The sequence below is a fragment of the Babylonia areolata genome, chromosome 11 (assembly GCF_041734735.1).
Source record: "Babylonia areolata isolate BAREFJ2019XMU chromosome 11, ASM4173473v1, whole genome shotgun sequence".
Taxonomy (NCBI): Eukaryota; Metazoa; Mollusca; class Gastropoda; order Neogastropoda; family Buccinidae; genus Babylonia; species Babylonia areolata.
In genome coordinates, this window is record NC_134886.1 from 43,443,791 (window position 1) to 43,471,658 (window position 27,868).

The window sequence follows — 27,868 nt, forward strand, 5'->3', positions numbered from 1 at the left end:
AGTGATAAAGAGGAACTGATTGATATTTATAAAATTTGCCTTATCAAACATAAAAGGAAAGTGTATTTGTGGAGAGTGATTGCTTTAAATGCTTTGAATGCTGTTGAATAAATTTTTGTATTCTGCTGATTTAGGCAATATCTCGATGAAGATCAGGTTCCATTTTCATGATATGCAGATTTCTGGTTTCCCTTTTGAAAATTTTATTTGTGTTTATGATTTGTTTATTTCTTGGATTTCCCTTGGGTGTGCATCTGAATTATAAGTTTTTGCATGATGCATCTCTTTTTTTATTATTATTATTCAATGAATAAGAGAGCTTTATATATATTTTTCCCATTTAGACTGATGGTCAACAAAAGGGGGACAACTTGCTTTTATATGTCTGTGTTGATGGATGTGACCTTGTGCATGGGCAGGGTTTGTGTGAATATTATTATCTCCCATGGTCAGCTGTTAGTTACTGGAGGGTTGATATATTGACATGTTTGTATTCGTCCCAGGCAAGGATCATACCATATGTCAGTGATTCCTGCAGTAATTTGATTTATTCCGTGCTTTTCCAAAATTCGTCTGTTTGTTTAGCATCATACGAAGTGGGATAGACATATAGCAACTATTACCAGCATGTTCTTGAAATATAGTTTCTTGTGGGTGATTTTCTTTTTCCCTTTTGTAAATCACTTTACATTTAAAAAAAAAAAAAAAAGCTTTAGAAAAACATAAATCCAAAACTGTTGACCCCAAAAATTATATATATAAATCAAAGACAGATGCATCTTTTATTGAGCTCACAACATTGAGCAAGATGGAACTGATAACAGCTGAAAGAGACAGAAACAATATTGATTTTTGTCCTCAGAATTGCTGGACTTCCGGGTGCAGTGTATTGATTCTAAGCCTTGGGAAATCACCCACAAGATCCATACTTGTTATTGTATGGGCTGTTTCCCATGTTATTCCTGTTGGCTTTTTATTTATTGGTGATTTTTGTTCGTCCTTTATTTGGTCTTGCTCTTCTTTTATTCCTGCAAAAGGAATGGTTTTGCTGATTTGATTCAGTTCCTTTGATGTTGATGATGAATCATGTTGTTTGTGCTTTGTCAGGATGGTTTGATTATTTGGATATATGGCATACTTTTTATGAATTGATTTTGCATTGCTGTGTGACCTTGCAGTTGGCACTATTTTGAACCTATGTCATGTAAGCAAACAAAGCAGAACATCACTCTTACACACAAATGCATGTTACTAAGGTTATGTCTTCTTTTCAAACAACTTTCACAAACATGCCTCGATACTTTAAAAAAAAAAAAAAAAGAGAGAGAACACCACCAACAACAACAACAGACAAGCAAGCAACAGACAGGTTTCATTTTTACTTTTTAGTATTTCATTTTGTTTTATGGTGTTTCATTGAATCTATTCCATTGTGAAGATGAGACAGTGCACAGTGGTTGTTGGTTAGTTGTTATGAATGAATAACTTTGCACACTGACTTATAACCCATGTTTCACATGTGTGGTTCACTGTGTGCCCAAGTTTCCCTGAAGCTGTCATCAAGAGAATAGACTTTAGACTGTTTGTTTAAGTTTTGTCGTAAATACATTTCAGCAGTTTGTGACCTTATTGCTGGACAATAACAAATTGTTGCTTTTCACTCTTTCAGACACCTGTCAGTGTTTTGAGGAGAATGAGTGAAAAAGGGGGAAAAAAACTATTTCAAGTTTCCTTCATTGTAAAAGAACGATTTCAGGTTTGCTTTATTGTAAAAGAACGATTTCAGGTTTGCTTTATTGTAAAAGAACGATTTCAGGTTTGCTTTATTGTAAAAGAACAGATTTTAGGTTTGCTTTATTGTAAAAGAACAGATTTTAGGTTTGCTTCACTGCAAAAAAAAAAAAAAAATAACAACCCAAAATAAAAACAGTTCCACGTTTGCTTCACCGTAAGAGAACGGTTTCAGTTTTGCTTCATTGTATTCCTTGAAGAGGCGCTTGAAGGGATAGCGGTGAGATGAAAGGCGGGTAATGGTGCTGGCACAGCGGTAATTTGTGTGGAGGGAGGGAGGGAGGGGGCAGGTGAAGGGATTGTGACAGCTTCAGTAAGTCTGCATGGTGAGCACAGCAGACACACCATCACAGGGCGACCAGCTGCCAAAGGGCTATGTCCCCTTCACATGACAAGACAAGACAAATTCTTTTTCTTTTCTTTTTTTTATGGAAACAATAAGCAAATCATCCCCCCAAACATGAAGTGATATTGCACATAGTAGCCCCTCCAAATCTGAACCAGCATTTCACATAGTACCTCCAAACCTGAACCAGCATTTCACATCGTAGTCCCTCCAAACCTGAACCAGCATTTCAAAAGTCATCCCTCCAAACCTGAGCCAGCATTTCAAAAGTCATCCCTCCAAACATGAAGTGGCATTTCACATAGTGGTCCCTCCAAATCAGAACCAGCATTTCACATAGTAGTCTTTCCAAACCAGCATTTCCCTGTCACACCCCACACTGGTCACCTATGGCAGTGTCAGCTGTGCTCTCAAGAACTCAGACTACTCACGGATGAGGCACAGAAGCTGCAGTTTTTGAGTGAGGTGTCAAAAAATGAATAAACAGATAAATAACCTTTACACTTGTTCAGGGAGAAACTAATGACTTGCAGCCCAGTGCTGTGCTCACAGACTGTACCTTCAGTGCCTTATCCGCAACAAGCCGATGTTTATTGTTCACCAAGATCACAGCCTTGTAAAGCTGATTCTGCACTGTCTGTTGAGTGCCTGGATGCCGTGAAACTGTAGATGTCAAAAACTCATCTGTTAAACAGACATGTAAGAATGGCGGTGTTTTGTATTTTCATGTTGTTTGTGTGTTATTTACTTGATCATCTCACAGCCATTACCTCCACAGATTAAAGGTGCAGCACCATACTGATGTCCGTGTATTCTTTTTGATTTGTTTTGTGTCCAGTTCATGTCATTTCCCTCCCCAGTTTATGTGACATTAGTATTGCTAGTTGTGTTTTGGAATGAGGCTAAAGGTTTTTTTCTGCTATGTTTGGTTTTCTTTTTTTCCCTCCCAGAACAAGTTGACTCCTACTACGACCTCTACTCTAGAAGAGATAGAGGAGATGTATTTGATAGAGGTATATGCTCCAGTTGCAAATGTCGCTATGGAAAACGTTCTCCTTTCAAACTCTCCGCCTCTCACACAAGGCCTTGCCGTCTGTGCGAACCTCCTTGATGCTGTCTTTGTGCTGTTGGCCCTGCTCGCTGCTTTCTGCCCTGTTTTTCTCTGTACAGTGTGGTGTGGCATTGGTGACTGACACATTGGGTTATGTAGTGTTCTCATAGACGTTCTACTGGCTTTCACTGTCACAGGCTGGTTTAGTTACAGCATAATTTTCATGATATGGATTGTATAATCTCTGGAAAGAATCCAGTTTCAGTTTCCAGATGCATATGAATGTTTTAAAATGTTGGTTCTGGTTAGGGTGTTTGAAGTGATGTACATGATAATGGTGGTGTTGAGTATGTTGAATTCCCTTGATCTGAAATAATTAATATATGAGTTCCTTGTTTTAGATATTGGAGGAAAAACAGCAAAAACTAGAAAGATGATAATGTTAAGCACATTTTTTGAAATCTTCAGAAAGAAACTATTTCTTGGGATAAATAATAACATTGAGTAAAACTTTGAAATCTTAAGAGAAAAACAATGTTTTGTCATCATTACATTCGTCAACCAATTCAGTACAGTATCCTGCCAAGCGTCAGTTGATTCAGGAAAGGAATAAGTTCTGATATTGACATCACATTTCTCAAGTATTCGTTTCTTATATGTTTTGTCTTCTTTATCTTCTGTAGTTTGTTCTCTTCCCCTCTGCTATGCTGTGTACTCTGTATGTATTTCTGGTTCTGGTAAACTGCTAGCTGATGGGCAGTTTGAATAACTGGTACTGCAGTTATAGAGAAAAAGTACTAACATAGTTCTAGAGAGAGAAAAAAACATTCACAGGTAGCTAAGCATGGAGTAAGACCTTTGAAAAAAGGTTATAAAGTATGCCTGTCAAAATTGGAAATCATACAAATTGTGATTGAAGGTTGTTGTCCGATTTTCTTTTCCATACTGCTCGCTGTGAAGCCGAGAAAAAAACAGTTTCCATTACCCTTCCAGCTGAGAGGATAGATCATGGCCACATCGCCACACACTTCAGAGACTGAACATTCTGCCTACAGGTTTTCCCATTGTTCCTATTCAGGGAATGCCCCCCACCCCCACATTCCACCCCCAACCTGATTATAGAGCGCCTGATGATAGACATTTCTGGGCTCTTTGCATGTAGAAAAGTAACCATGTTCAAATGCTGAAGTAAATTTTTCTTCACCAAGTCATATGTAACATTTGACCATCAGTAAATTAGACCACCACATTGCAGATAGTTGTTTTATTTGTGGTGGATAAGTGCAGTTCTGTGCAAGATGATAATGTGCAAAAATCGTGTGTGCACTCACTCACTCACCCACTCACCCACTCACTCACACACACACACACACACACACACACACACACACACACACACACTCACTCACTCACTCACTCACTCACTCACTCACTCACTCACTCACTCACACACTCACTCACTCACTCACTCACGTCATCATTTTATCAAAACCTTTCAGCTGAGTTGAGAAATAAAGATGCAGCTGTAATAAATTGACAAACAGGCTGGTCAATTTACTTGATTTGTGACCTATCAATAGTGCAATGTGCAGTGATAGAAACCAAATTTGTGCTTGCTTTATTTGATTCATGACCAAACATTAATGAAATATTCAGTCATAAAAACTGATTTGACATTGGAGTTGTTTTTGGTGTGGGTTTTTTAAAAATTTTATGAGATAGCAACACAGAATGATTTTTTAAAAGTATTTTGAAAGTAAAGATCAAAATAAAAGAATAGCATCCAAATGATCAGGGTTATGTGGAGTAGGTTGGGATTTTTTCCCTCTTGTTCCCTTTTTCATTCACTGTTGACAATAGCCTTGTATTCTTTCATTTACACGATTGTAGTTCAGTTTCCTTCCTTTTCCCACCTGTATCATGTTTGGAATTTCCAAAGGCATACACATGTGCAGTGTCTTCAGAACTGTTGAAGAGGTTGTTTGGGATGCTGTTCACGTGATTCATGCACTCTGAAAATCTCACCCATGAGCTTGTCTGAACCTTTTTTTGTTTTGTTCAGATGAATTACAGTTACCAGAAAATGTTACAAAATGAAACTGTTTGGATGTAGTGTCTGAAAGAAACCAGGTAAAGCGAGTGCTGGTGAGATTTTCAGGGGGGATGTTGTGGACACTGCACATTGTTCTAATATCCTACTGACTGAATGTGTCTGCCATGTCACTCCGATCTTTAACTGCTCTTCTGTTCCGTGCTGGTATTTTGCTCTTCCGTCTCGGGCTGTCGTGACGATCTTGCTTGCGTCTGTATCTTGATGAGTTTTTCAGCTGATTTGCTTGCTTGGTTGCTTGCCATGATGTGTTGCATTGCTCTGCAGCTGATTGCGCTCATGCCATGATCAGTCATGTCTGTGTGAGTGTGAGTGTGTTTGTGTGGCTGAATCCAGACTGAATGGCACAGGAAACGAATGATGAGTGCCCATAGGCAGCTCTCACCGAGTTCTACCCATGTAGGCAGCCTGTTATGCAAATGACTCCATGTTTATAAAGCGCTAAGAGTTTGGTCTTCGGCGCTGTCTAAGTATAGATATCATCATCATCAACTGCAACAAAAATGACAGTGACTATCAATTGTGTAGCTATTTTTAGAATGTTAGTATGCTCAGACTAAGATAATGTGCCGTTTTTACAGCATTGAAATGCTGATGGACATGCTGCAGAAGATCACAGAAATGTGGTACCTGTCTTTGGCTTCTTTCAGTCTGTCAGTCAATACTGTATTCTGTTTCATTCCATTCATTTTTCTTCTTTATTTTGTAAGTTGTGACTTCTTATTTTCTTTCTTTCTTTCTTTTATTTTATTTAATTCCAAAGACTTTGGAAGAAAAAAAATCAGTTACTACTACTTCAGTACTTCAGTCGATGCGACATGAATAGTACACTTGCTGTAATGTTATCAGAGCCCAAGTGGAAATCTGAAATGATCCCTGTATAAATCCCAATATGAATTCTTCTGAAGTGCTTGCAAAGGAGATGTTCATTATAGCAATGCTGTAGCATTATATTCTTTCTGGGTAACGGTCAGGCCTGGGAGCAAGAAAGCCTCAGTATAGATAATTCACACATTGTACAATAATGTTTTGACTGCTCATACTATTTATAGGATTGCCTGTAGGTTTGGAAGGGCATCTGATATATTGTTTAGAACTCGTGGCTTATCATTAAAAAAATAAAAAAATTAAAAAAAAGGTTAAAGGTAAATGTTAAAACCCTTTTAGAAAACACATTACGTGGCACTTGGAAGAGGTTGGGAGCTTTATTACATGTTACATCCTTCTTGGAAGAGATACAAGGCTTTGATTTGTTCGTTCTCTGACACTCAATGGCACTTGCGATTAGGTCACTAGCTGGAATCTGCTGCGCACTGCTATCAATGCTGACAACCCTTTTCCCCCCTGATTAGTATGTTTATGTCAAACAGATCACACTGTTAGTCTCATGCTTCAAATGCAGATAATACTGTTGAGACACTAAATAACACATGATGTCCTTCATTATTCTGTTTTTGTACAGTGGGTTGAGGTTGTGGTTTAGCAGACAGACAGACAGAACTGTGGTAGAGAAGATATAGTCATGCTGGAAAATGAAGAAGAAAGCTTTGGAAAATGAGTAAAAGTTTTTTGTTTCCTCAGTCACCACATGGCAAGTTTTCATTTCTTGCAGATGACAGAGAAATAGCCTCTTCATACCCATTTTATGCCCCAGTTGATCAGAATTTGTTACATCCTTTTTGCCCATCCCGAAGACTGTGTGTCATTATCCATTTCTGGAAGTTCTTGGCTGGATTGTAGAAGTGATCTTCATGAACTTAGGAAAAGTTTGGAGGCTAAGATCACTTAGCAATCCAGCCCTGCAGATTTGGTCATCCCTGACCATGTCCTGAAAGAATGATATTGTCTCCTGTCTCCACTGTAAACATTCCCCCATTCTCCACTAAACGTTCCCCCATTCTCTACAGTAAACATTCCCCCTTTCTCCACTGTAAACATTCCCCTATTCTCTACAGTAAACATTCCCCCTTTCTCCACTGTAAACATTCCCCCATTCTCTTCAGTAAACGTTCCCCCATTCTCCACTAAACATTCCCCTATTCTCTTCAGTAAACGTTCCCCCATTCTCCACTAAACATTCCCCTATTCTCTACAGTAAACGTTCCCCCATTCTCCACTAAACATTCCCCTATTCTCTTCAGTAAACATTCCCCCTTTCTCCACTGTAAACATTCCCCCATTCTCTACAGTAAATGTTCCCCCTTTCTCCACTGTAAACATTCCCCCATTCTCTACAGTAAACATTCCCCCTTTCTCCACTAAACATTCCCCTATTCTCTTCAGTAAACGTTCCCCCATTCTCCACTAAACATTCCCCTATTCTCTTCAGTAAACATTCCCCCATTCTCCACTGTAAACATTCCCCCATTCTCTTCAGTAAACGTTCCCCCATTCTCCACTAAACATTCCCCTATTCTCTACAGTAAACATTCCCCCTTTCTCCACTGTAAACATTCCCCCATTCTCTTCAGTAAACGTTCCCCCTTTCTCCACTGTAAACATTCCCCCATTCTCTTCAGTAAACGTTCCCCCATTCTCCACTAAACATTCCTCTATTCTCTACAGTAAACATGCTCAACACATTTTGAGCTGGCTGTGTTATTCAGTTGGGTTTGTTGTTGTTGTTGTTTGTTTGTTTTGGTTTTTTTGTGGGTTTTTTTGGTTTTTTTGGTTTTGTTTTTTTGGTCACTGCATGCAGTAACAGACTAACATGGACTGTGTCTTTCGTGTACTGACAGGAGTTTGAGAATTCACTGATCGATTTCATTCTGCAGTGGCTGTTCAGAAAAAGACAGGGGATTAGAAAGAGGCACATAAAAGTGCTGTCATATGTGTGGTGTTTGGACGGTTGGGGGCATGGGGGGATCAGCTGGCTGGGTTTTGCTTTTCTACCTGGCATGGAGGACTGCTGTTTTGTGGACATGGCTCATTTCATGTCAGTGTCATGGTGTGATCATTTTATGTGCCCTACCTTTGATGAAAACTTTACATCCAGGTACAATGGTAGAATTAAACGTTTGATGAAAACTCTATATCCGGGTATCAACAATGGTAATATTAAATGTCTGATGAAAACTTGACATCTTGTTATCAGCGATGTTAGTATGAAGAAGTATGGAAAAGACAAGGTATGCTCAGGGGGATGGTAATTTTGTTATATATCAGAATATGGGTGGTTGTGTGTGTGTATGTGTGTGTGTGTGTGTGTGTGTGTGTGTGTGTGTTTGTTCTTGGTTTAATAACATCTGTTCACTTTCATGATTACAGAATTGTGTTTGTGTATGTGTGTGTTTGCACATATTACAGTCATTGGTTCTTATTTGATATGAAAACACACATTCTTTCTGACAGTTTAACAAGTTGTCACTGTTCTTTGTGTTGTTTTTTTAGTGCAAAAGCACTGTAATGAAAAGCTTATGTAGTTAACTATAACAGAAGATTCTTTAGAGATTAATATTATGTTTGCTGTTTAATTGAGAAACATCATACATGGTAAACAGTGGTGTCATCGGAAAGAAAAAAAATTGCAGATACTTAAGTATGTGAATGTTCTGAAAATCTAAGATCAAGTTTGACTCAGCAGATGAATGTCCAATTTTTTTCTTTCTTTTTCATTTTCTTTTTTTATCATTGTATTTTTACAAGATATAGATGTGAAACAGATATTTTCTAAGTTGAAAAAGTCTCTATGTTGTGCTTTGTTTTCATTTTCCCTGCTGGTCTGTAAAACTAGACAAAGTAGACTGTTTACTGTGATGAATGAACAGTACTGAATACACTGAGAACATATATTATGTTTGTGTGTAATTAGAAGTAAGTGTCAGTGTGTATATGAGGGAATGTACAAGTTACAAAGTTGATTGGGAAACCATCAGCTGGAAAGCACAATGAAAGAAAGACATCCACACACACACACACACACACACACACACACACACACACAGAGCATCATCCACAGCATCATCATCATTCCATGAATCAGTCCTGGAGAATGGTGTTTGTTGCTGCTGGTACAGTTCAGAGCTTTTGGCTTGGCCACATTCCCCAGCTGTCAGTAATTCCCAGTAGAGATGAAAGGAGGACCCTGTAGAGTATGAAAATACCCAGATGTCTGTCAAATGCTTACTGAACAGGTGTTTTAATGGGTGATTAGATTCCATGCTAAATGTTAAAGGTATCTAGATGTCTGTCAAATGCTTACTGAACAGGTGTTTTAATGGGTGATTAGATTCCATGCTAAATGTTATAGGTATCTAGATGTCTGTCAAATGCTTACTGAACAGGTGTTTTAATGGATGATCAGATTTCATGCTAAATGCTTACTGAACATGTTTTAGCAAGTGTTGCCTAGGTGATTAGATTCTATGCTAAGTGTTCGAAATATCTAGATGTCTGGTAAATGCATACTGAAGTTTTAACAGGTGTTGCACTTGGTGATTAGATTCTATGCTGAGTGTTAAAGATATCTAGATAAAATGCATACTGAACAGATGTTTTAACAGGTGATAAGATTCTATAACTTTTCAAAATATCTAGATGTCTGTTTATAATGCTTTTTTTTAATTTTTTTTTATTACTTGAACAGGTGTTCTAACCAATGTTATACTAAGTGGTTAGATTCTGTGCTAAGTGTACATCATATTGTCTACCATCAGCATAGCCTGGCAGTCATGACAGTAGATTGGCCAGCAGGTTAACCCATGTGATTAAAGGCCATTGAAATGAAAAATGTAGACAACTGGACACAAGCATGATGTGTGCTTTTTTGGAGGGAGGTGGGGGGAGGGGTGGAATTTTACCCCTGCACAAAATGAAGCTTGAAAGTTGCCTGTGAAGGAATCTCTGACAGTACATACATATGTAAATGAAAATACCTGAACATAATATAACTGAATGCATGCTTCATTGATCGCTTACATACTGCAAAGCTAAGACAGTAAATGTATGCAACTGACTCTGCTCGGTGAAGTAGTTGAAGATTTCCTATGCTTAAACAATAGGTATATATGACTGACTATGCTAGATTGAGCATTCAAAGACTGCTTAACTCTTTACTGTTATATGTTCATTGTTCCTGGTGAAAGATGTGTATTGAAAGAAAACCAGTTAGACAGCTATATGCTGTGTGCAGAATGATTAACAATGCCTTTTTTTCTCAGAGATGATGTTCATTCCCTTACATAAATGATGCGACTGTGAATCTCTCAGTGTTTAATCTTCTTTTATCATTGTGATGATTAGTGTTAGACTTTGAGGTGATGTATTTGAATGTCAGAAAGCTCTTCTTTTCTTTGCCTCAGTCTCTGTCTTTGTGTGTGTGTGTGAAATTTGTGTGTCTCTGCTCAGGTCTCTGTGTCTTTGTGTGTGTGTGTGAAATTTGTGTGTCTCTGCTCAGGTCTCTGTGTCTTTGTGTGTGTGTGTGAAATTTGTGTGTCTCTGCTCAGGTCTTTGTGTGTGTGTGTGAAATTTGTGTGTCTCTGCTCATGTCTCTGTGTCTTTGTGTGTGTGTGTGGAATTTGTGTGTCTCTGCTCATGTCTCTGTGTCTTTGTGTGTGTTTGTGAAATTTGTGTGTCTCTGCTCAGGTGTCTGTGTCTTTGTGTGTGTGTGTGAAATTTGTGTGTCTCTGCTCAGGTCTCTGTGTCTTTGTGTGTGTGTGTGAAATTTGTGTGTCTCTGCTCAGGTCTCTGTGTCTTTGTGTGTGTGTGTGTGAAATTTGTGTGTCTCTGCTCAGGTCTCTGTGTCTTTGTGTGTGTTTGTGAAATTTGTGTGTCTCTGCTCAGGTGTCTGTGTCTTTGTGTGTGTTTGTGAAATTTGTGTGTCTCTGCTCAGGTGTCTGTGTCTTTGTGTGTGTGTGTGAAATTTGTGTGTCTCTGCTCAGGTCTCTGTGTCTTTGTGTGTGTGTGTGAAATTTGTGTGTCTCTGCTCAGGTGTCTGTGTCTTTGTGTGTGTGTGTGAAATTTGTGTGTCTCTGCTCAGGTGTCTGTGTCTTTGTGTGTGTGTGTGAAATTTGTGTGTCTCTGCTCAGGTGTCTGTGTCTTTGTGTGTGTGTGTGAAATTTGTGTGTCTCTGCTCAGGTCTCTGTGTCTTTGTGTGTGTGTGTGAAATTTGTGTGTCTCTGCTCAGGTGTCTGTGTCTTTGTGTGTGTGTGTGAAATTTGTGTGTCTCTGCTCAGGTGTCTGTGTCTTTGTGTGTGTGTGTGAAATTTGTGTGTCTCTGCTCAGGTCTCTGTGTCTTTGTGTGTGTGTGTGTGAAATTTGTGTGTCTCTGCTCAGGTGTCTGTGTCTTTGTGTGTGTTTGTGAAATTTGTGTGTCTCTGCTCAGGTGTCTGTGTCTTTCCACCACCCCTTTCTCTCCCTGTCTGTTTCTCTGTCTTTCTGTTTCTCTCTCTCTCTCTCTCTCTCTCTCTCTCTCTCTCTCTCTCTCTCTCTCTCTCTCTCTCTGGTCTTGAGTATTTCCTTCCTCTTCTTTCATTCCTTTTGTGGTCCATTGGGACTGGTTATCTTGCATCTCATGTCGTTGTGTATACAAATTACTTATGTATTTATGTATTTTATTTTTGCATCATAACGGCATGGTAATGTGCATATCTGCATGGCTATGAGCATATATACAAAATGCATATTTATGTGCAGTTATGGGTAGACATTCATGAGTGTGTGTGTGTGTAGTGTGTGTGTGTGTGTGTGTGTGTACACATGCACATGTGTGTGTCTGTGTTTATATCATCTTCATATTTATGTAAGAGTAAAGAGAATACTGCATTTTTAAACTTGTTCTTTACCAGTACACAACATCTCAAGCATCTTTGTATGTGACATTTTTGCCATTTGTAAGAATTGAAACACTGAGTATCAGAATGAAGACAAAAGGGATACCTTTTTCTTTAATGAGAAACTGATTACAAGTTTGAAAAAAAAAGAAAAAAAGATTAAGCCTTCGGCATTATTATAGTTGGTTTTTTCTGTGGTAATCATAGATAGCTTGATAGATTGATAGATAGATAGATAGATCCACACACACATAACCACCTGAATAGTGTAAAGACATTAAATGAAATAATGTATTATTACAACAATGAAACACATGCATTCATGCAAACTGAAGTATGTACTTGCCGTTTCATACCAGCCCAGCTGTACCTACCTTTCCAACAGACACATGCATGCATGCACGCATGCACACACATGCACATGCGCGCGCACAGACACACACACACACACACACACACACACACACACACACTTATGACATACACATCTGTTTGTACATGTTTGCCCATTCATTTTCAAAGAGTGTTCTGTGCACTCTCAGAAGTATACTTCACATCTGTTTATACATGTCCCTGCCCATGTATTTTTAAAGGTTGTTTTATGTATTCTCAGAAGTATGGTGGCCAGTTGGTGTGTGTGGGGGATGGGGGTGGGCACAGTCTGTAGTGTCAGACCTTCTTGGCCTTGATCATGTATGTGTTTCATCATAGCCGTTGTCCTTATTTATCATCGTGCTCAGGATAAGATACAGGGTATACACTTACACACACACACACACACATGTTCCTTTATACTGACATTATATATATATATATATATATATATATATATATATATATATATGTCCTTTATACTGACATATATATTTATACTGATATTATTTTGTTTGATTACAATTGCCTATATATGGGGCAAAAAAGATAGAGAAATATGTAAAGAATGTAATCTTCTATATCTGCTATTATGTACCTGTGCATTTGTGGAACACATATATGCATCTGATGTCTTGAAAAATATAAATCCAGCTGAACCATTAATTTATTTTTCAATTGAACACATAATCGTACGTAATTGATTGTGATGACAACTATACTAATTAAAGTCATGCTCACTATTTACAGAAATATATGTCTCTCCCCCCTAATTGTGGCAATCAGCACTGCAGAAGGTGTAGGATTTGCTCACAGTTAGTAGTTAGTAATATATCACATGAAAAGACATACAAAACTAATTTTCATGTTCCTTACTTCTTTTCTTTTTTTCTTTTTTCTTTCTTTTTTTTTTTTTTTTTTTTTTTTTTAAGGAACTGCTCATAGGTGATCAATATTTTGATTTTTGTCATTGATAGAGTGCTTTGAATAATGAAGCACCATCATTTAAATGCACGGACATGAGAGAGAGAGAGAGAGAGAGAGGCTGGGAGTGTGGGGGACTGGGGGTTGGGAATTGTGTGCCAAATTTTGCAAGGACAGTTCCGTACATGGGCGATGTTTTGGTGGGACAGGCTCGGCCAGCGGTACCACCGTAGGACTGAACCTGAAGCGACCTCTGTTCCTGGGCGGCGTCGACCCCGCGGAGACCCTGTCACCCAATGCCGGGGCCACAGAGGGCTTCGTCGGCTGCATCGCTGAGGTCAGTGATCTCCCTTTCCATCCTGGACTTGTTACATGTTGGGTCTCTTGTTACATACCCTCTTTCCTGGACATGTTACATGTTGGGTCTCCAGTTACATGCCTCTTTCCTGACATGTTACATGTTGGGTCTCCTGTTACATCCCCTCTTTCCAGACATGTTACATGTTGGGTCTCCTGTTACATTCCCTCTTTCCTGGACATGTTACTTGTTGGGTCTCCAGTTACATGCCTCTTTCCTGACATGTTACATGTTGGGTCTCCTGTTACATCCCCTCTTTCCTGAGATGTTACATGTTGGATCTCTTGTTACATGCCTCTTTCCTGACATGTTACATGTTGGATCTCCTGTTACATTCCCTCTTTCTTGATATGTTACATGTTGGATCTCCTGTTGCATTACCTCTTTCCTGACATGTTACATGTTGGATCTCCTGTTGCATTACCTCTTTCCTGATATGTTACATGTTGGGTCTCTTGTTACACCCCCTCTTTCCTGATATGTTACATGTTGGGTCTCTCGTTACATTCCCTCTTTCCTGACATGTTACATGTTGGATCTCCTGTTACATCCCCTCTTTCCTGGACATGTTACATGTTGGGTCTCCTGTTACATCCCCTCTTTCCTGACATGTTACATGTTGGGTCTCCTGTTACATCCCCTCTTTCCTGACATGTTACATGTTGGATCTCTCGTTACATTCCCTCTTTCCAGACATGTTACATGTTGGGTCTCCTGTTACCTCTTCTTTCCTGACATGATACATGTTGGATCTCTCGTTACATCCCCTCTTTCCTGACATGTTACTTGTTGGGTCTCCTGTTACCTCTTCTTTCCTGACATGTTACATGTTGGATCTCCTGTTACATCCCCTCTTTCCTGACATGTTACTTGTTGGGTCTCCTGTTACCTCTTCTTTGTCCTAGATATGTTACATGTTGGGTTGATCTCCTGTAACCTCCCCTTCCATCCTTGTCATGTTACATGTTGGGTCTCCTGTTGCAATTTTTCTTCTATTTTGTTTTCTTTATTCATTTGTAAACGATAAATGGGTTGATAATAATTTCTATAGGAATCAGTTCTGCACAGTTCATTTTAATCAGAATAAACAGACGCACCAGGACATGAGAAGACCAGAAACATGTGACAAAAGGGGACAAAAAGAGGGTAAATGTGTAGAACATTGTTGTGAGTGTTATTACAATCTCTTCGTTTGCCAGGCAGAAGGGGCGGAGCTTAATGCCAAGGGTGAGAGACTGTGCAGTGACCTGACCTGTTTTTTTTTTTTACTCTTGTGGTGACCACAGGTTCCTGGCCTCACAGTGCCATCAGAAAGTGATACACTACCTCCTGACATATTTTAACTCATTCTACTCCAGGTACGCGTTAACTCGTACTATGACTACTTCCCCTGTGGACCAGGTACCAGTATTCTCATACCAACACGCTATTCTAATTTCATTTATTCTTGCTTGGTACAGTTGCCATTCTAAACTGAACCATTTACGGATTCCGGAAGCATAAAAATGTAGCTTTGTTTGACCAATTAGATTAGCAATTCTCCATCAAATTAAACTGTTTTAGTGAACCACCCTGTGTTTTTTGCTCCCAGTGTCTGGAATTTGCTGCCTGTCATTCTTCAGGCACCAGTCAACAATCCCTCTGTTCATATCCCACCTGAAAACTCATTTGTTCTGTGAGGTGTCTTGTGATGTTGTTTTTCTCCACTGTTAATTTGACCTGTTTTCTGCTTATGGGTGCATTTGATTGAGTGTGGTTGGTCATTTTGGGGGCATGTATGATTGAGTGTGGTTGGTCATTTTGGGGGCATGGCTGCGTGTGAAGGGGCTATTGCCAGCACATTAGGTCTGAATTAAATTAGAAATGTGTGCAATACAAATGCCATTCATTGATATTGTTGTAACCATCATGGATGGTGGTCAAATGGTTAGAGTGCTTGATTCTATCTCTGTGGCTGCCTTCACCTCTGCACTCCATCTCGCTCACTACGATAGGTGTCAGATCCACTCTTGTTTACTCATACTTAGATTCAAACACTCGACTGTTGGCCGCCATTCTTTCTCTGTCTCTGGACCTTGCAATTGGAATTAACTTCCTCTTTCGCTTCGTCAAGTCTCCACACTCGGTTCTTTCAAGTCTGGCCTTAAAACCCACCTCTTCCCAAAATAGCCTCCCTTCCCTGCCTCTTCCTTGTCTTCAGTTTCTCCAGTTTTAGAGTTATGCATGCGTGAGAATGACTGGTTTGAAAGTGCTTTGATTTGTCTATGCACAAGATTCAGTGCTATATAAATACCATTATTATTATTATCATTATTATTATTATTATTATTCTCACCCCAGTTTCCTGGGTTTGATTCCCGGTCTTGCTGGCAAGCAGCTGGTGGATTAAGGGTGGAGATTTTTTTCCAATTTCCCAGATCAATTTCCCTGTGCCTGAACCCCCTTCATGTGCATACAAATGCAGATCACCTTCATGTGCATACAAATGCAGATCAAATATGCATGTTAAAAATCCTGTGATGGTTCAGTGGGTTATGAAAACAAAAACATACCCAGCATGCCTATCCCCAAAAATGGAGTATGGCTGCCTATATGGTGGGGTAAAAATGGCCATACACATAAAAACCCACTTGTACATTTGAGTGAACATAGGAGTTGCAGCCCACACACGCACACACACACACACACACACACACAGACACAAATATATGAATACTATTGTCATTATAATCATTATTTATGAATGATATATGAACCTGATCATGTGTGCAGTTGATGGTGGACTCGAAGAACATTGACCTGATGGGTGACGCCATAGAGAGCGTCAACATCGCCGACTGTGGCGACCGCAGCCTGTGCGACCGCAACCCCTGTCGCAACGGCGGGATCTGTGAGGACATCTCCATGACCGACTATCAGTGCTTGTGTCCCGAGTCCTTCACAGGTCAGTTGGCAGTTCTGGGAGGAAGGTGGCAGAATGGTTAAGAGGCTTTTCTGCCATAACAGTGTCTGTGAGGACGGTCTGGGTTCAAGAGTTGCAGAATGGTTAAGACGTTTATCTACCGTGACAGTGTCTGTGAGGACAGTCTGGGTTCAAGAGTTGCAGAATGGTTAAGACGTTTATCTACCGTGACAGTGTCTGTGAGGACGGTCTGGGTTCAAGAGTTGCAGAATGGTTAAGACGTCTATCTACCGTGACAGTGTCTGTGAGGACAGTCTGGGTTCAAGAGTGGCAGAATGGTTAAGACGTTTATCTACCGTGACAGTGTCTGTGAGGACGGTCTGGGTTCAAGAGTTGCAGAATAGGTAAGACGTTTATCTACCGTGACAGTGTCTGTGAGGACGGTCTGGGTTCAAGAGTTGCAGAATAGGTAAGACGTTTATCTACCGTGACAGTGTCTGTGAGGACAGTAAGACGTTTATCTACCGTGACAGTGTCTGTGAGGACAGTAAGACGTTTATCTACCGTGACAGTGTCTGTGAGGACAGTAAGACGTTTATCTACCGTGACAGTGTCTGTGAGGACGGTCTGGGTTCAAGAGTTGCAGAATGGTTAAGACGTTTATCTACCGTGACAGTGTCTGTGAGGACAGTCTGGGTTCAAGAGTTGCAGAATAGGTAAGACGTTTATCTACCCTGACAGTGTCTGTGAGGACGGTCTGGGTTCGAATCACAGTCTTTGTCCTTTCTCCCCAAGTTTTGACGAGAAAATCAAACTGAGTGTCTACTAATTTGCATGAGGTGATAAACGGAGGTTCTGTGTGCAGCACGCACTTTGTGCACTTGAAAAGAACCTGAAATTCTGTAGAAGAAATCTGCTCTGGTAGGTACACAAATATATACATGCATGCACTCATGGCCTGACTAGCATGTTGGGTTATGCTGCTGTCAGGTATCTGCTTGGCAGATGAGGTGTGGTGTGTATGAAATTGTCCGAACACAGTGACACCTCCTTGAGAAACTGAAACTTAAAGTGCAGTTGGGGGTGGAAATTGCTTTGACATTTCTTTGGGGGTCGCTTTGGGCAGGAGGGCTGAATGAGGTGTGGGGGCTTTTTTTCTTTGTTGCTGTGGTTGATTTTTTCTTCTTCTTCGTCTGTGTTCACTTATATGCACACGAGTGGGCTTTTACGTGTATGACCGTTTTTACCCCGCCATGTAGGCAGCCATACTCCGTTTTCGGGGGTGTGCATGCTGGGTATGTTCTTGTTTCCATAACCCACCGAACGCTGACATGAATTACAGGATCTTTAACATGTGTATTTGATCTTCTGCTTGCATATACACACGAAGGGGGTTCAGGCACTAGCAGGTCTGCACATATGTTGACCTGGGAGATCGTAAAAATCTCCACCCTTTACCCACCAGGCGCCATCACTGTGATTCGAACCCGGGACCCTCAGATGGACAGTCCAACGCTTTAACCACTCGGCTATTGCGCCCGTCGATTTTTTCAAACTGTTTTGTTTTGAATTGTTGTTAAAGATGAAATATACACATGACAGAGTATCTTTCAGCTAAATTTATTCATGATGTTTGTTTTCCTATATCTGTCGAATTCCCTCAGTTCAGAACTCTTTAAAGATAGAAGGGTCTACGCAATTCAGGAACTACTAAGAATAGAAGTATCACCCTGAATCAGGTACGCTGGTTTCCTTTTACGCTCATTGGTATTTCAGTTCTTAAAGAAATGCTGTTTTCGGGTGTGTGTTTTTTTCTGTTGTGTTTTGTTGTTGTTGCAGTCTTCAGTGACATTTCACTGCTTCTGATGGCAAACTGTGAGATAGAGCTTAACGAGTGTGTGACCGGCCAGCCTTGTTGTGTTTTTTTATGTTGTTGTGTTGTTTTTGTTGTTCTTCGTGCCTTTATGATGCTTCACTGCTGTGTTCCGTCTGATGGCAGGCCCAATTTGTGAGATAGAGCTCAACAGGTGTGTGTCCCGCCAGTCATGTTTGTTTTTTGTTTGTTGTTGTTTTATTTTTGTTGTTGTTATTGTCTTTAATGATGCTTCACTTCTGTTTTCTGTTTGATGGCAGGTCATAGCTGTGAGATAGAGCTCAGTGAGTGTGTGACCCGCCAGTCATGTTTGTTTTCTGTTTGATGGCAGGTCATAGCTGTGAGATAGAGCTCAGTGAGTGTGTTACCCGCCAGTCATGTTTGTTTTCTGTTTGATGGCAGGTCATAGCTGTGAGATAGAGCTCAGTGAGTGTGTTACCCGCTACCCTTGTTTGTTTGTTTTTTGTCGTTGTTTTGTTTTTGTTGTTGTTCATGCTGTCTTTTATCATGATGTTTCACCACTGTTTCCTTCCAATGGCAGGCCATAACTGTGAGATAGAGTGTGTGACCCGCTAGTCTTGTCTCTTCCCCCCCCCCCCCCCCCCCCCCCCCCCCCCCCCCCCCTTGTTATTTTGGGGGTTTTTTGTCATTATTGTCTTTCATAATGTTTCACCACTATATCAGGACGTAAGTATGAGATACAGGGCAACGAGTGAGTGACCTGCCAGCCTTGGTTTGTTTGTTTGTTTGTTTTTTGTCGTTATTTTGTTTTTGTTGTTGTTCATGTTGTCTTTTATTATGATGTTTCACCACTGTTTTCCTTCCGATGGCAGGCCGTAACTGTGAGATAGAGCTCAATGAGTGTGTGACCCGTCAGCCTTGTCTGAATGGAGGAACTTGCAGCATGGCCAACGGTGGCCGCTACCAGTGCAGCTGTCCCTTGGGATTCATGGGCCGTGACTGTGAAGCAGGTAAGGGCATGGCTCTGACCACCTGGGCTTCTCTCTTGCTCTGCTCTGTGTGTGTGTGTGTGTGTGTGTGTGTGTGTGTTGGCTGACTTTGCTGTGAACTATGAAGATATGTTACTCTCTGTCTCTGTATTTCTGTCTTAGTATATAAAGATAGATAAACCATATATATATATATATATATATATATATATATATATAACTGTTTTTCGTTTTTGTTGTTTTTACAGACAGTTTCAGCAAGGCTGTATGTGCATGCTGAGATAAACACATATTGCTCTTGTGTCATCATCATACAGCTGCATATTAAAAATTACCAAGGCCATGAACATGTTAAAAATTACCCAGGCCATGAACATGTTAAAAATTAAAGACATTTGTGTGTGTATGTGTGCATTTTGTGTATGTGATGCCAGACATCGGCATTGAGAGAGCCTTTCAGGTGCAGGGTTTTGCTATTTGGAGTTTTTTTGTTTTGTTTTGTTTTTCTTGTCTTTTTAATCCAAACATTTTTTTTAATTTAATTCAACATTATGGTAGACACACAACATTTATGTCTATTGTGTACAGTCTACACACGCGCACACACACACGCACGCATGCACGCACACATGCACGCTTTTCCTCACATTTTCTATGACATTTGTTTTCACATATTTCCCTACTTGGATTGTGTTTTTACCATCTGAAAGCACATCCACCATGACATGTGAACATAGAAAGCGGATGCTGACAAGACCTGTGTCTTGTAATATAGTCATAAGCTACTATGTAGTTGATATTTTATATGCTATCTCCGTGTGTCTGTGTGTGACGCCAGAGATCCGCATGGAGTGATAATTCATATTCTATCTCCATGTGTCTTGTATGTGATGCCAGAGATCAGCATTGAGTGATATTTTATATACTATCTCCATGTGTCTGTATGTGACGCCAGAGATCGGCATTGAGTGATATTTTATATACTATCTCCGTGTGTCTGTGTGTGATGCCAGAGATCAGCATCGGGAGAGCCTTTGAGGTTCAGGGCGACGGCTACGTGGAGTTCGAGCGCTCCCTGCTCCCCCATCGCCGCCGCCAGGTTGGGGAGAGCATCAAGTTCGCCATCACCACTGTGGAGTCGGACGGTCTCATCTTCTGGCAGGGCCAGCGGCCCGGCGAGCAGAGTGGCAGTGATTACCTGGCCATTGAGCTGAAAGATGGCTTCGTCAAGTTCCGGTCAGTTGTGTTTAGTTTAAAACATGATTTTATATCTCTAAAGCAAGTAAAGACATTGCCAACACATAGAGTAGCATCAAGCTGGAGTCTATGGTGTGCTGGGAAAACTGCTCGTGCATACAGTGAACACATAACACAGCGGCAGTATTATAAACATCAAATATCAAATATGAGTTCAATCACAGAGGAACTTAAAAAGGAACAGCAAAGAAGTACATCGAGAAAGATTTAAAAAAAATAAATAAAAGAAGAAAAAAAGTATATTTGTTGTATTGTATTGTACTGTATTACTCTTCTTGTCACAACACAGATTTCTCTGTGTGAAATTTGGGTTATTCTCCTCAGGGAGAGCGCGCCGTGACATTTGAGAGCACCACACCTTTTTTTTTTTTCTTTTTCTTTTTCTACATAAATTTGCCAGGAACAACCCTTTTGTTGCTGTGGGTACTTTTATGTGCACTAAATGCATTCTGCACACGGGACCTGGGTTTAACATCTGAATGACTAGTGTCCATTCTCACCACTCAAGGTCTAGTGGAGGGGAGAAGATAGTGGTGACTGTGGGATTGGAACCAGTAAGCTCAGATTATCTGGCTTCCTAGACGGACCAGTTACCACTTGTCCCACACTCCACATATGTGTGATATATATGTTTTGTCAGGCACCTGGAGCAACTTTCTGGAGAGAGTGCGGTACATGTAACCATTATTTTTACGTGTTAGTGTGCAGAAACAATGTTGTGAAAAGGTAGCTCGATGAACAGTCCTTTAGTTTCTGTGCAGAAACACTGTTTTAGTAAGACAACAATGAACAGTCCCTTTGTTTCTGTACAGAAGCACTGTTTTAGTAAGACAGCAGTGAACGGTCCTTTTGTTTCTGTACAGAAGCACTGTTTTAGTAAGACAACAATGAACAGTCCCTTTGTTTCTGTACAGAAGCACTGTTTTAGTAAGACGGCAGTGAACAGTCCCTTTGTTTCTGTACAGAAGCACTGTTTTAGTAAGACGGCAGTGAACAGTCCTTTTGTTTCTGTACAGAAGCACTGTTTTAGTAAGACGGCAGTGAACAGTCCCTTTGTTTCTATACAGAAACACTGTTTTAGTAAGACGGCAGTGAACAGTCCTTTTGTTTCTGTACAGAAACACTGTTTTAGTAAGACGGCAGTGAACAGTCCTTTTGTTTCTGTACAGAAACACTGTTTTAGTAAGACGGCAGTGAACAGTCCTTTTGTTTCTATACAGAAACACTGTTTTAGTAAGACAGCCTTGAACAGTCTTTGTTTCTGTACAGAAACACTGTTTTAGTAAGACAGCAATGAACGGTCCTTTTGTTTCTGTACAGAAACACTGTTTTAGTAAGACAGCAATGAACGGTCCTTTTGTTTCTGTACAGAAACACTGTTTTAGTAAGACAGCAATGAACGGTCCTTTTGTTTCTGTACAGAAGCACTGTTTTAGTAAGACAGCAATGAACAGTCCTTTTGTTTCTGTACAGAAGCACTGTTTTAGTAAGACAGCAATGAACAGTCCCTTTGTTTCTGTACAGAAGCACTGTTTTAGTAAGACAGCAACAAACAGTGCCTTTGTTCCTGTGTGATTGTGAGTGTGTGTGTTGTCGTCGCTACTGCTGCTTTGAAAATCGAAACACTGTATGTAATAAGACAGCAACAAACAGTGCCTTTGTTCCTGTGTGATTGTGAGTGTGTGTGTTGTCGTCGCTACTGCTGTTTTGAAAATCGAAACACTGTATGTAATAAGACAGCAACAAACAGTGCCTTTGTTCCTGTGTGATTGTGAGTGTGTGTGTTGTCGTCGCTACTGCTGTTTTGAAAAATAAATTGAAACACTGTATGTAATAAGACAGCAACAGTCCCTTTGTTCCTGTGCATGTACATTTTTGTTGTCATTACTACTGTTGTTTTGAAACGCTTTCCATAAGGTAGCAGTGAATAGTCACTTCGTTTCTGTACAGATATGAGTGTGTGTTTGTTGTTGTTACCACTGTTGTTTTGTTTGTGTTTGTTGTTGTTGCCTCATGTTTCAAAACACAGTTGTGATGTGGTCACCCAGTGAACAGTTCCTTCATTTCTGTTCGGATATGAGTGCGATTGTTGTCGTTACTACTGCTGTTTTGAAACACCGCTGTGATAAGACAGCAATGAACAGTGCCTTTGTTTCTCTGCAGGTATGAGTTAGGTAGTGGACCTGCAGAGCTGACGTCACCAGTTCAAGTGAATGATGGCTACCCACACACTATCTATGCTACAAGGTATGTTGTACAGCTTTGTCTGTATCACTGTCGTGATCATCGTTTAACTTTTGTTGTTGTTTTTCCCCTTGCTTTGAAGATTATAGTCTCTCAATATGTTACATTTTGCAGTGACATTTACAAATTATTTCTTTGCACATCGAGTTTGAGAATCTTCAAGTTGATTAGTAATGTTTTCAGATTACAGTGATGAAGATTGTTTTTCTTAACTATTGAGAAAAGGCAAAAGAAAGAACTGGCAACAACAAAAATAAGACCAACAACAACATAAATGATAATAGATAATCATAAAAATGATGAAGATAATAACAAGACCAAAAAAGAAAGATTAAAACAGTAAAATATTCTTGGAATACTGAGATATTCCACCCACATCATGCAAACATTGGTGGTATTGGCACTGACTGTAGGATTATTATCCAAACAGTCTGCCTACTTTACACGCTGCCTTCAGTGACTGAGTTGTAACTGTGCCACTTACAAAAAAAATGGATAAAATAAATTAAAAAAATCAACATATATCATGTTTGTTTTTGGCATTTTACTTTGCATCACGTAAAGTTGATGAACCAGCTTGGGGCTGACAGTTGACAGAAAAGACAAATCTATAAAAATCAGTTCCACTTCACTTTAAACCTTGTCTTACAGATAACTTTCATGTCACTGACAATCAGAAACAGAAAAGGCATTGAGATTATAAACGATTAATTACTTTTTCCCTCCAGAAAAAAAAATGGGTAAAGTGATCTAAACCTGACCAATTCAGTCACTTGCTTTGGTTCTCAAGGCATTACTGTGGTCTAACAGTTACCCATTTGACTCACACAGTCTACAGCTTTCATAAGACTGTCTTTGATGCAATACAACCCCTGTGGTGTTTCTGTGATTAACTTCAAGCATTTTGTGTGCATTTGGGCAGTCATGGAGGAAACCTCTGTTAAATGTATGAAAAGATAAAAGTAAAAATGAATATTAAAAAACCCAAAAAAAACCTCTGTGAACACTATCCAGGCTGATGTCTACATTTTCAACTTTGTGACTGCTGTGGTTTGGACTGATAGGAAATAATTTTCATGTAATACTGGTAATAATACGGAAGCTTGTAAAACTATTTTTTATGTAATACTGGTAGTGGTATGGAAGCTTGTAAAACATATCAGTATATATGCATTCATATTTCAAAGAGCAACATCAAATATGAGTGCTTATTAAACGTTATGGTATGTGTGGGTTCCAAATTTAAATGACAACTAGTGTAAACATTTGTTTATCACATCTGTCCGACGGGCGCAATAGCCAAGTGGTTAAAGCATTGGACTGTCAATCTGAGGGTCCCGGGTTCGAATCACGGTGACGGTGCCTGGTGGGTAAAGGGTGGAGATTTTTACGATCTCCCAGGTCAACATATGTGCAGACCTGCTAGTGCCTGAAACCCCTTCGTGTGTATATGCAAGCAGAAGATCAAATACACACGTTAAAGATCCTGTAATCCATGTCAGCGTTCGGTGGGTTATGGAAACAAGAACATACCCAGCATGCACACCCCCGAAAACGGAGTATGGCTGCCTACATGGCGGGGTAAAAACGGTCATACACGTAAAAGCCCACTCGTGTGCATACGAGTGAACGCAGAAGAAGAAGAAGAAGAAGATCTGTCCATTTGCTCAAAAACCATACTGATTAGATCATTTTTCTTTTTTTTTCTTTTAAATTTGTGACACAGCAGAGGGCAGTGCGTTCACTCTTTTGGAGAAAGATAGGCCGAGTTCACTTGATATCACAATTTTGCTTGACATCTGTGCTGCTGACCCCTCTATGAGTATGACTTTTGTATATTCTATTTGCCGTTTTTCAGTCAAGCAGAATGCGATGCAACATTACATGAAAATACGCCACAAAAAACAGCAGCAAAAAATCAGGCATTTTTGTTGACTAAACAGGTATAGATTATAGGGTGGGCAGGTCTGTTGTTGGCCCAGTAAGACAGTTGGGTGTGACAGTGAGCAATGGGAAAGGAGCCACAACAGAGTGAAAACACCACAGGTGAACACACACACACACACACACACACACACACACACACACACACACACACACAGCACATACACAGAAGCCGCTTTCCATACCCTGTTCATTATATCATCCCCTTCAGCCCACCCTCTCACAACTTCCTACCTGCACCCCCACCCTTTCCTCCATTACCCCATCCCTCCTCTTGCTCCTATACCCCTGCCCTTTTTTTCTTCTTTTTTTCTCTCTCTCTCTCGTCCAGTATCACTCTTACTGAAAAAGACGTCAAATGAATGAATAACAACAGGTGAGGGTCCAGGTTAAACAAACGTTCCATTATTTTAGTCAGTGTAAAGTTCACAGATTTTCTTTGACAAGTACTCAGGTTTAGATTTGAGGGTAGGCAGATCTGGTGGACTGTTGGGTAGGCAGATAAGGTGGATTTGACAGTGTTGTATATTGACTTTTTGTGTATATGTGTGTCTTGAGAGGCGGGGGGGTGTATGTGTGTGTCTAATAAACCTTGTCAAGGTTTAATTGACAGTTAGAGCTGATTATGATGGCTTTTTGATGTAATGGCAGGCGGAGCCGTGATGGCACACTGCAAGTGGACAGGGGAGAAACTGTCACTGGATCAACACAAGGGCCTCTCCAAGTGCTCAACGTGCAAGGGAACATCTACTTTGGTAAGTGTCGCCTCACTGTGTGGGGAGGTGGGTGTAATGCCCTGCACATGTACTGTGCATATAATCATGTAGTTTGTTTTATGTGACGTTACTTCCGTTTTCAGACTGTGTATAATGTCCTGTACATGTGCTGTGCATATAATCATGTAGTTTATTTTTGTGTGATGTCACTTTCATTTCAAGACTGTGTATAATGTCTTGCACATGTGCTGCGCATATAATCATGTAGTTTGTGTTACGTCACTTCCATTTCAAGACTACATGTAATGTCTTGCACATTTACTGTGCACATAATCATGTACTTTGTTTTGTGTGCAAAAGCACACACACACACACACACACACACGCACGCACACTAAATGTGATTGTACCTGTGAAAATTTTGTTCTATAGCTTTTCTGTTTTTAATAGGGTCTAAGAAATTGATAGTTTCTCAGCCCTGTTTGGTCTTGTGTGGGTGGGACTAGGTTTGAGCAACCAAGATAAATGAATAAACTGAATTTGTTCGGTCCACAGGTGGTGTCCCCGACCTGGAGAATTACACAGATGGCCTGGCTTCTGCAAACTTTAATGGCTGCATCAGCGAGATTGAGATTCAAAACGAGCTTATCATGAATGTAGGCAACCGAGCCATTGGTGGAGCAAACGTTAGACCATGCCTGAATTAAAGGGACAGCTTCAACAGTATGCTTGCTCCAGACGTCGAGGCACACAAGAACACTGCTCATTGGTCGGATAATGCAGAGGTCTCGGTGAATGTGTCAGAACTATTTTGATGCAAATGTGACCCATCCAGTGTGCTTGCTGTCTTTATCAACATCAGTCTCTGCCACTTAGGTGAACTCTTACTACGTCAGTTTACATCGTTACTGTATTCATAGATTCATGTCTATCAGATTTGTAATTTATTTGTGCCGTTCCTTTTTTTCTGTTTGTGTGAGTGTTGCATAGAGCAATAGTGTCAGATACATCTGTGAAATGCATTTTTTTTAAATACATATTAAAATGGATAGATTTTTTTTCCATAATACAAGACATGCTGCTGACAATGTCATTCTGTCAGTGATTTTTAAATCGGTTTTGGTGTATGAGTGTGTATATACGTGGTGCATGTGAAAATTTTCAGCTTTACAACACATATTGACAGTATTTGGATGTTGTGGGTGAATTTTTACAGCTTACCACTTGTTGTTTGAATTTGTATAACATTTTATGGTTTACTAGAGTTGGTTGTCTTACTAAACTTTACCAGATGTATTGATTTGTTGTCAGCATATTGTTTTGTTTTAATGAATGTTAGTCTGCAGCCTTATGCTGTTTGTCAGCTTCAAGTTGTCCCATGAATTAGCTATGTTGCGTTATGACATTGTTTCAGTGCCAATAAAACTGCATTGTTTAAGTGGGTTTCGAGTAGACAGCACATGGTAGGGATTGATACCTTATATGCCAGACATTGTGGAAATAGATGCTACAAAAAACTAAATTCATAACTTCTTTCTTTGGGGAATGAATCAATTTCCATATGGCATCATTGAAAATGTAATGTATAGACTTCTGTCCCATGGAAATCAATGATGTGGGTGATATGTCTGCCAACAGAAAATGAAATCTTTTTTTTTCTTCTTCTTTTTTTCAGTTAAAAGTGCAGTGTATGGTTTCTCTCTTTGAAATCAGAATCACTTTAGCAAAATAAAACTAAACAACAACAAAAATCTTTTGATTTTAGGTCATCTCATTTTTCTTGTAGTTTCAGGAAAAGCATTTGGGCTTTTTCTGCATATTTTGTTTATATATTCTTTCAACATCAAAAAAAAGTATGGTGACATAGAATACTATTATATGAGTTGTTCTTCAAATAAAAGTTAATGCAAGGACTGCTGCTTATTTCCTGATTGCGTGTATCAAGTTCCCCAGTGCACGTCGTAACCAAATACTCTTATGTTTTCACTCATGGTGCTACTGTTTAGAGCAGTGTTTTTACCTCATCAGGGTGAGTCTCCTTTCTTGGATCCATCTTCCAATGCAGGTTTTCCACTGGTGACTGGGATTAGTTAGTGGCAGTCACAGTGCTGGTCGTTTTAGATTTAGAGCGTTGAAATACAAACCTGTACATCCTTTTACCCCATCCCTCCACCTTGCATGTTCCACATGCACAGCTTGTGGCTTGTCTGCATACAACAATCACTGATATTTGGTTACGTCCCCCTTGGCTTGTGTTGAG

At 39.9% G+C, this 27,868-nt stretch overlaps 1 protein-coding gene across 14 annotated transcripts in view; it reads left to right on the forward strand.

Moving 5' to 3' along the window:
- Positions 1-27,531, forward strand: part of LOC143287757 (basement membrane-specific heparan sulfate proteoglycan core protein-like) — a 310,798-nt gene extending 283,267 nt beyond the window's left edge. For 13 of the 14 annotated variants that reach the window (XM_076596017.1, XM_076596022.1, XM_076596029.1 and 10 more), the window contains 8 exons: positions 3,088-3,150; positions 13,574-13,701; positions 16,495-16,666; positions 19,331-19,468; positions 20,461-20,683; positions 22,868-22,951; positions 25,544-25,647; positions 26,164-27,531. In XM_076596017.1, coding sequence (XP_076452132.1) covers positions 3,088-3,150; positions 13,574-13,701; positions 16,495-16,666; positions 19,331-19,468; positions 20,461-20,683; positions 22,868-22,951; positions 25,544-25,647; positions 26,164-26,315 — 1,064 coding nt within the window. In that variant the 3' untranslated portion in view covers positions 26,316-27,531. The remainder of the gene's footprint in view (positions 1-3,087; positions 3,151-13,573; positions 13,702-16,494; positions 16,667-19,330; positions 19,469-20,460; positions 20,684-22,867; positions 22,952-25,543; positions 25,648-26,163) is intronic. The other variant, XM_076596019.1, reaches the window with a different exon arrangement.
- The last annotated feature ends 337 nt before the right edge of the window (positions 27,532-27,868 follow it).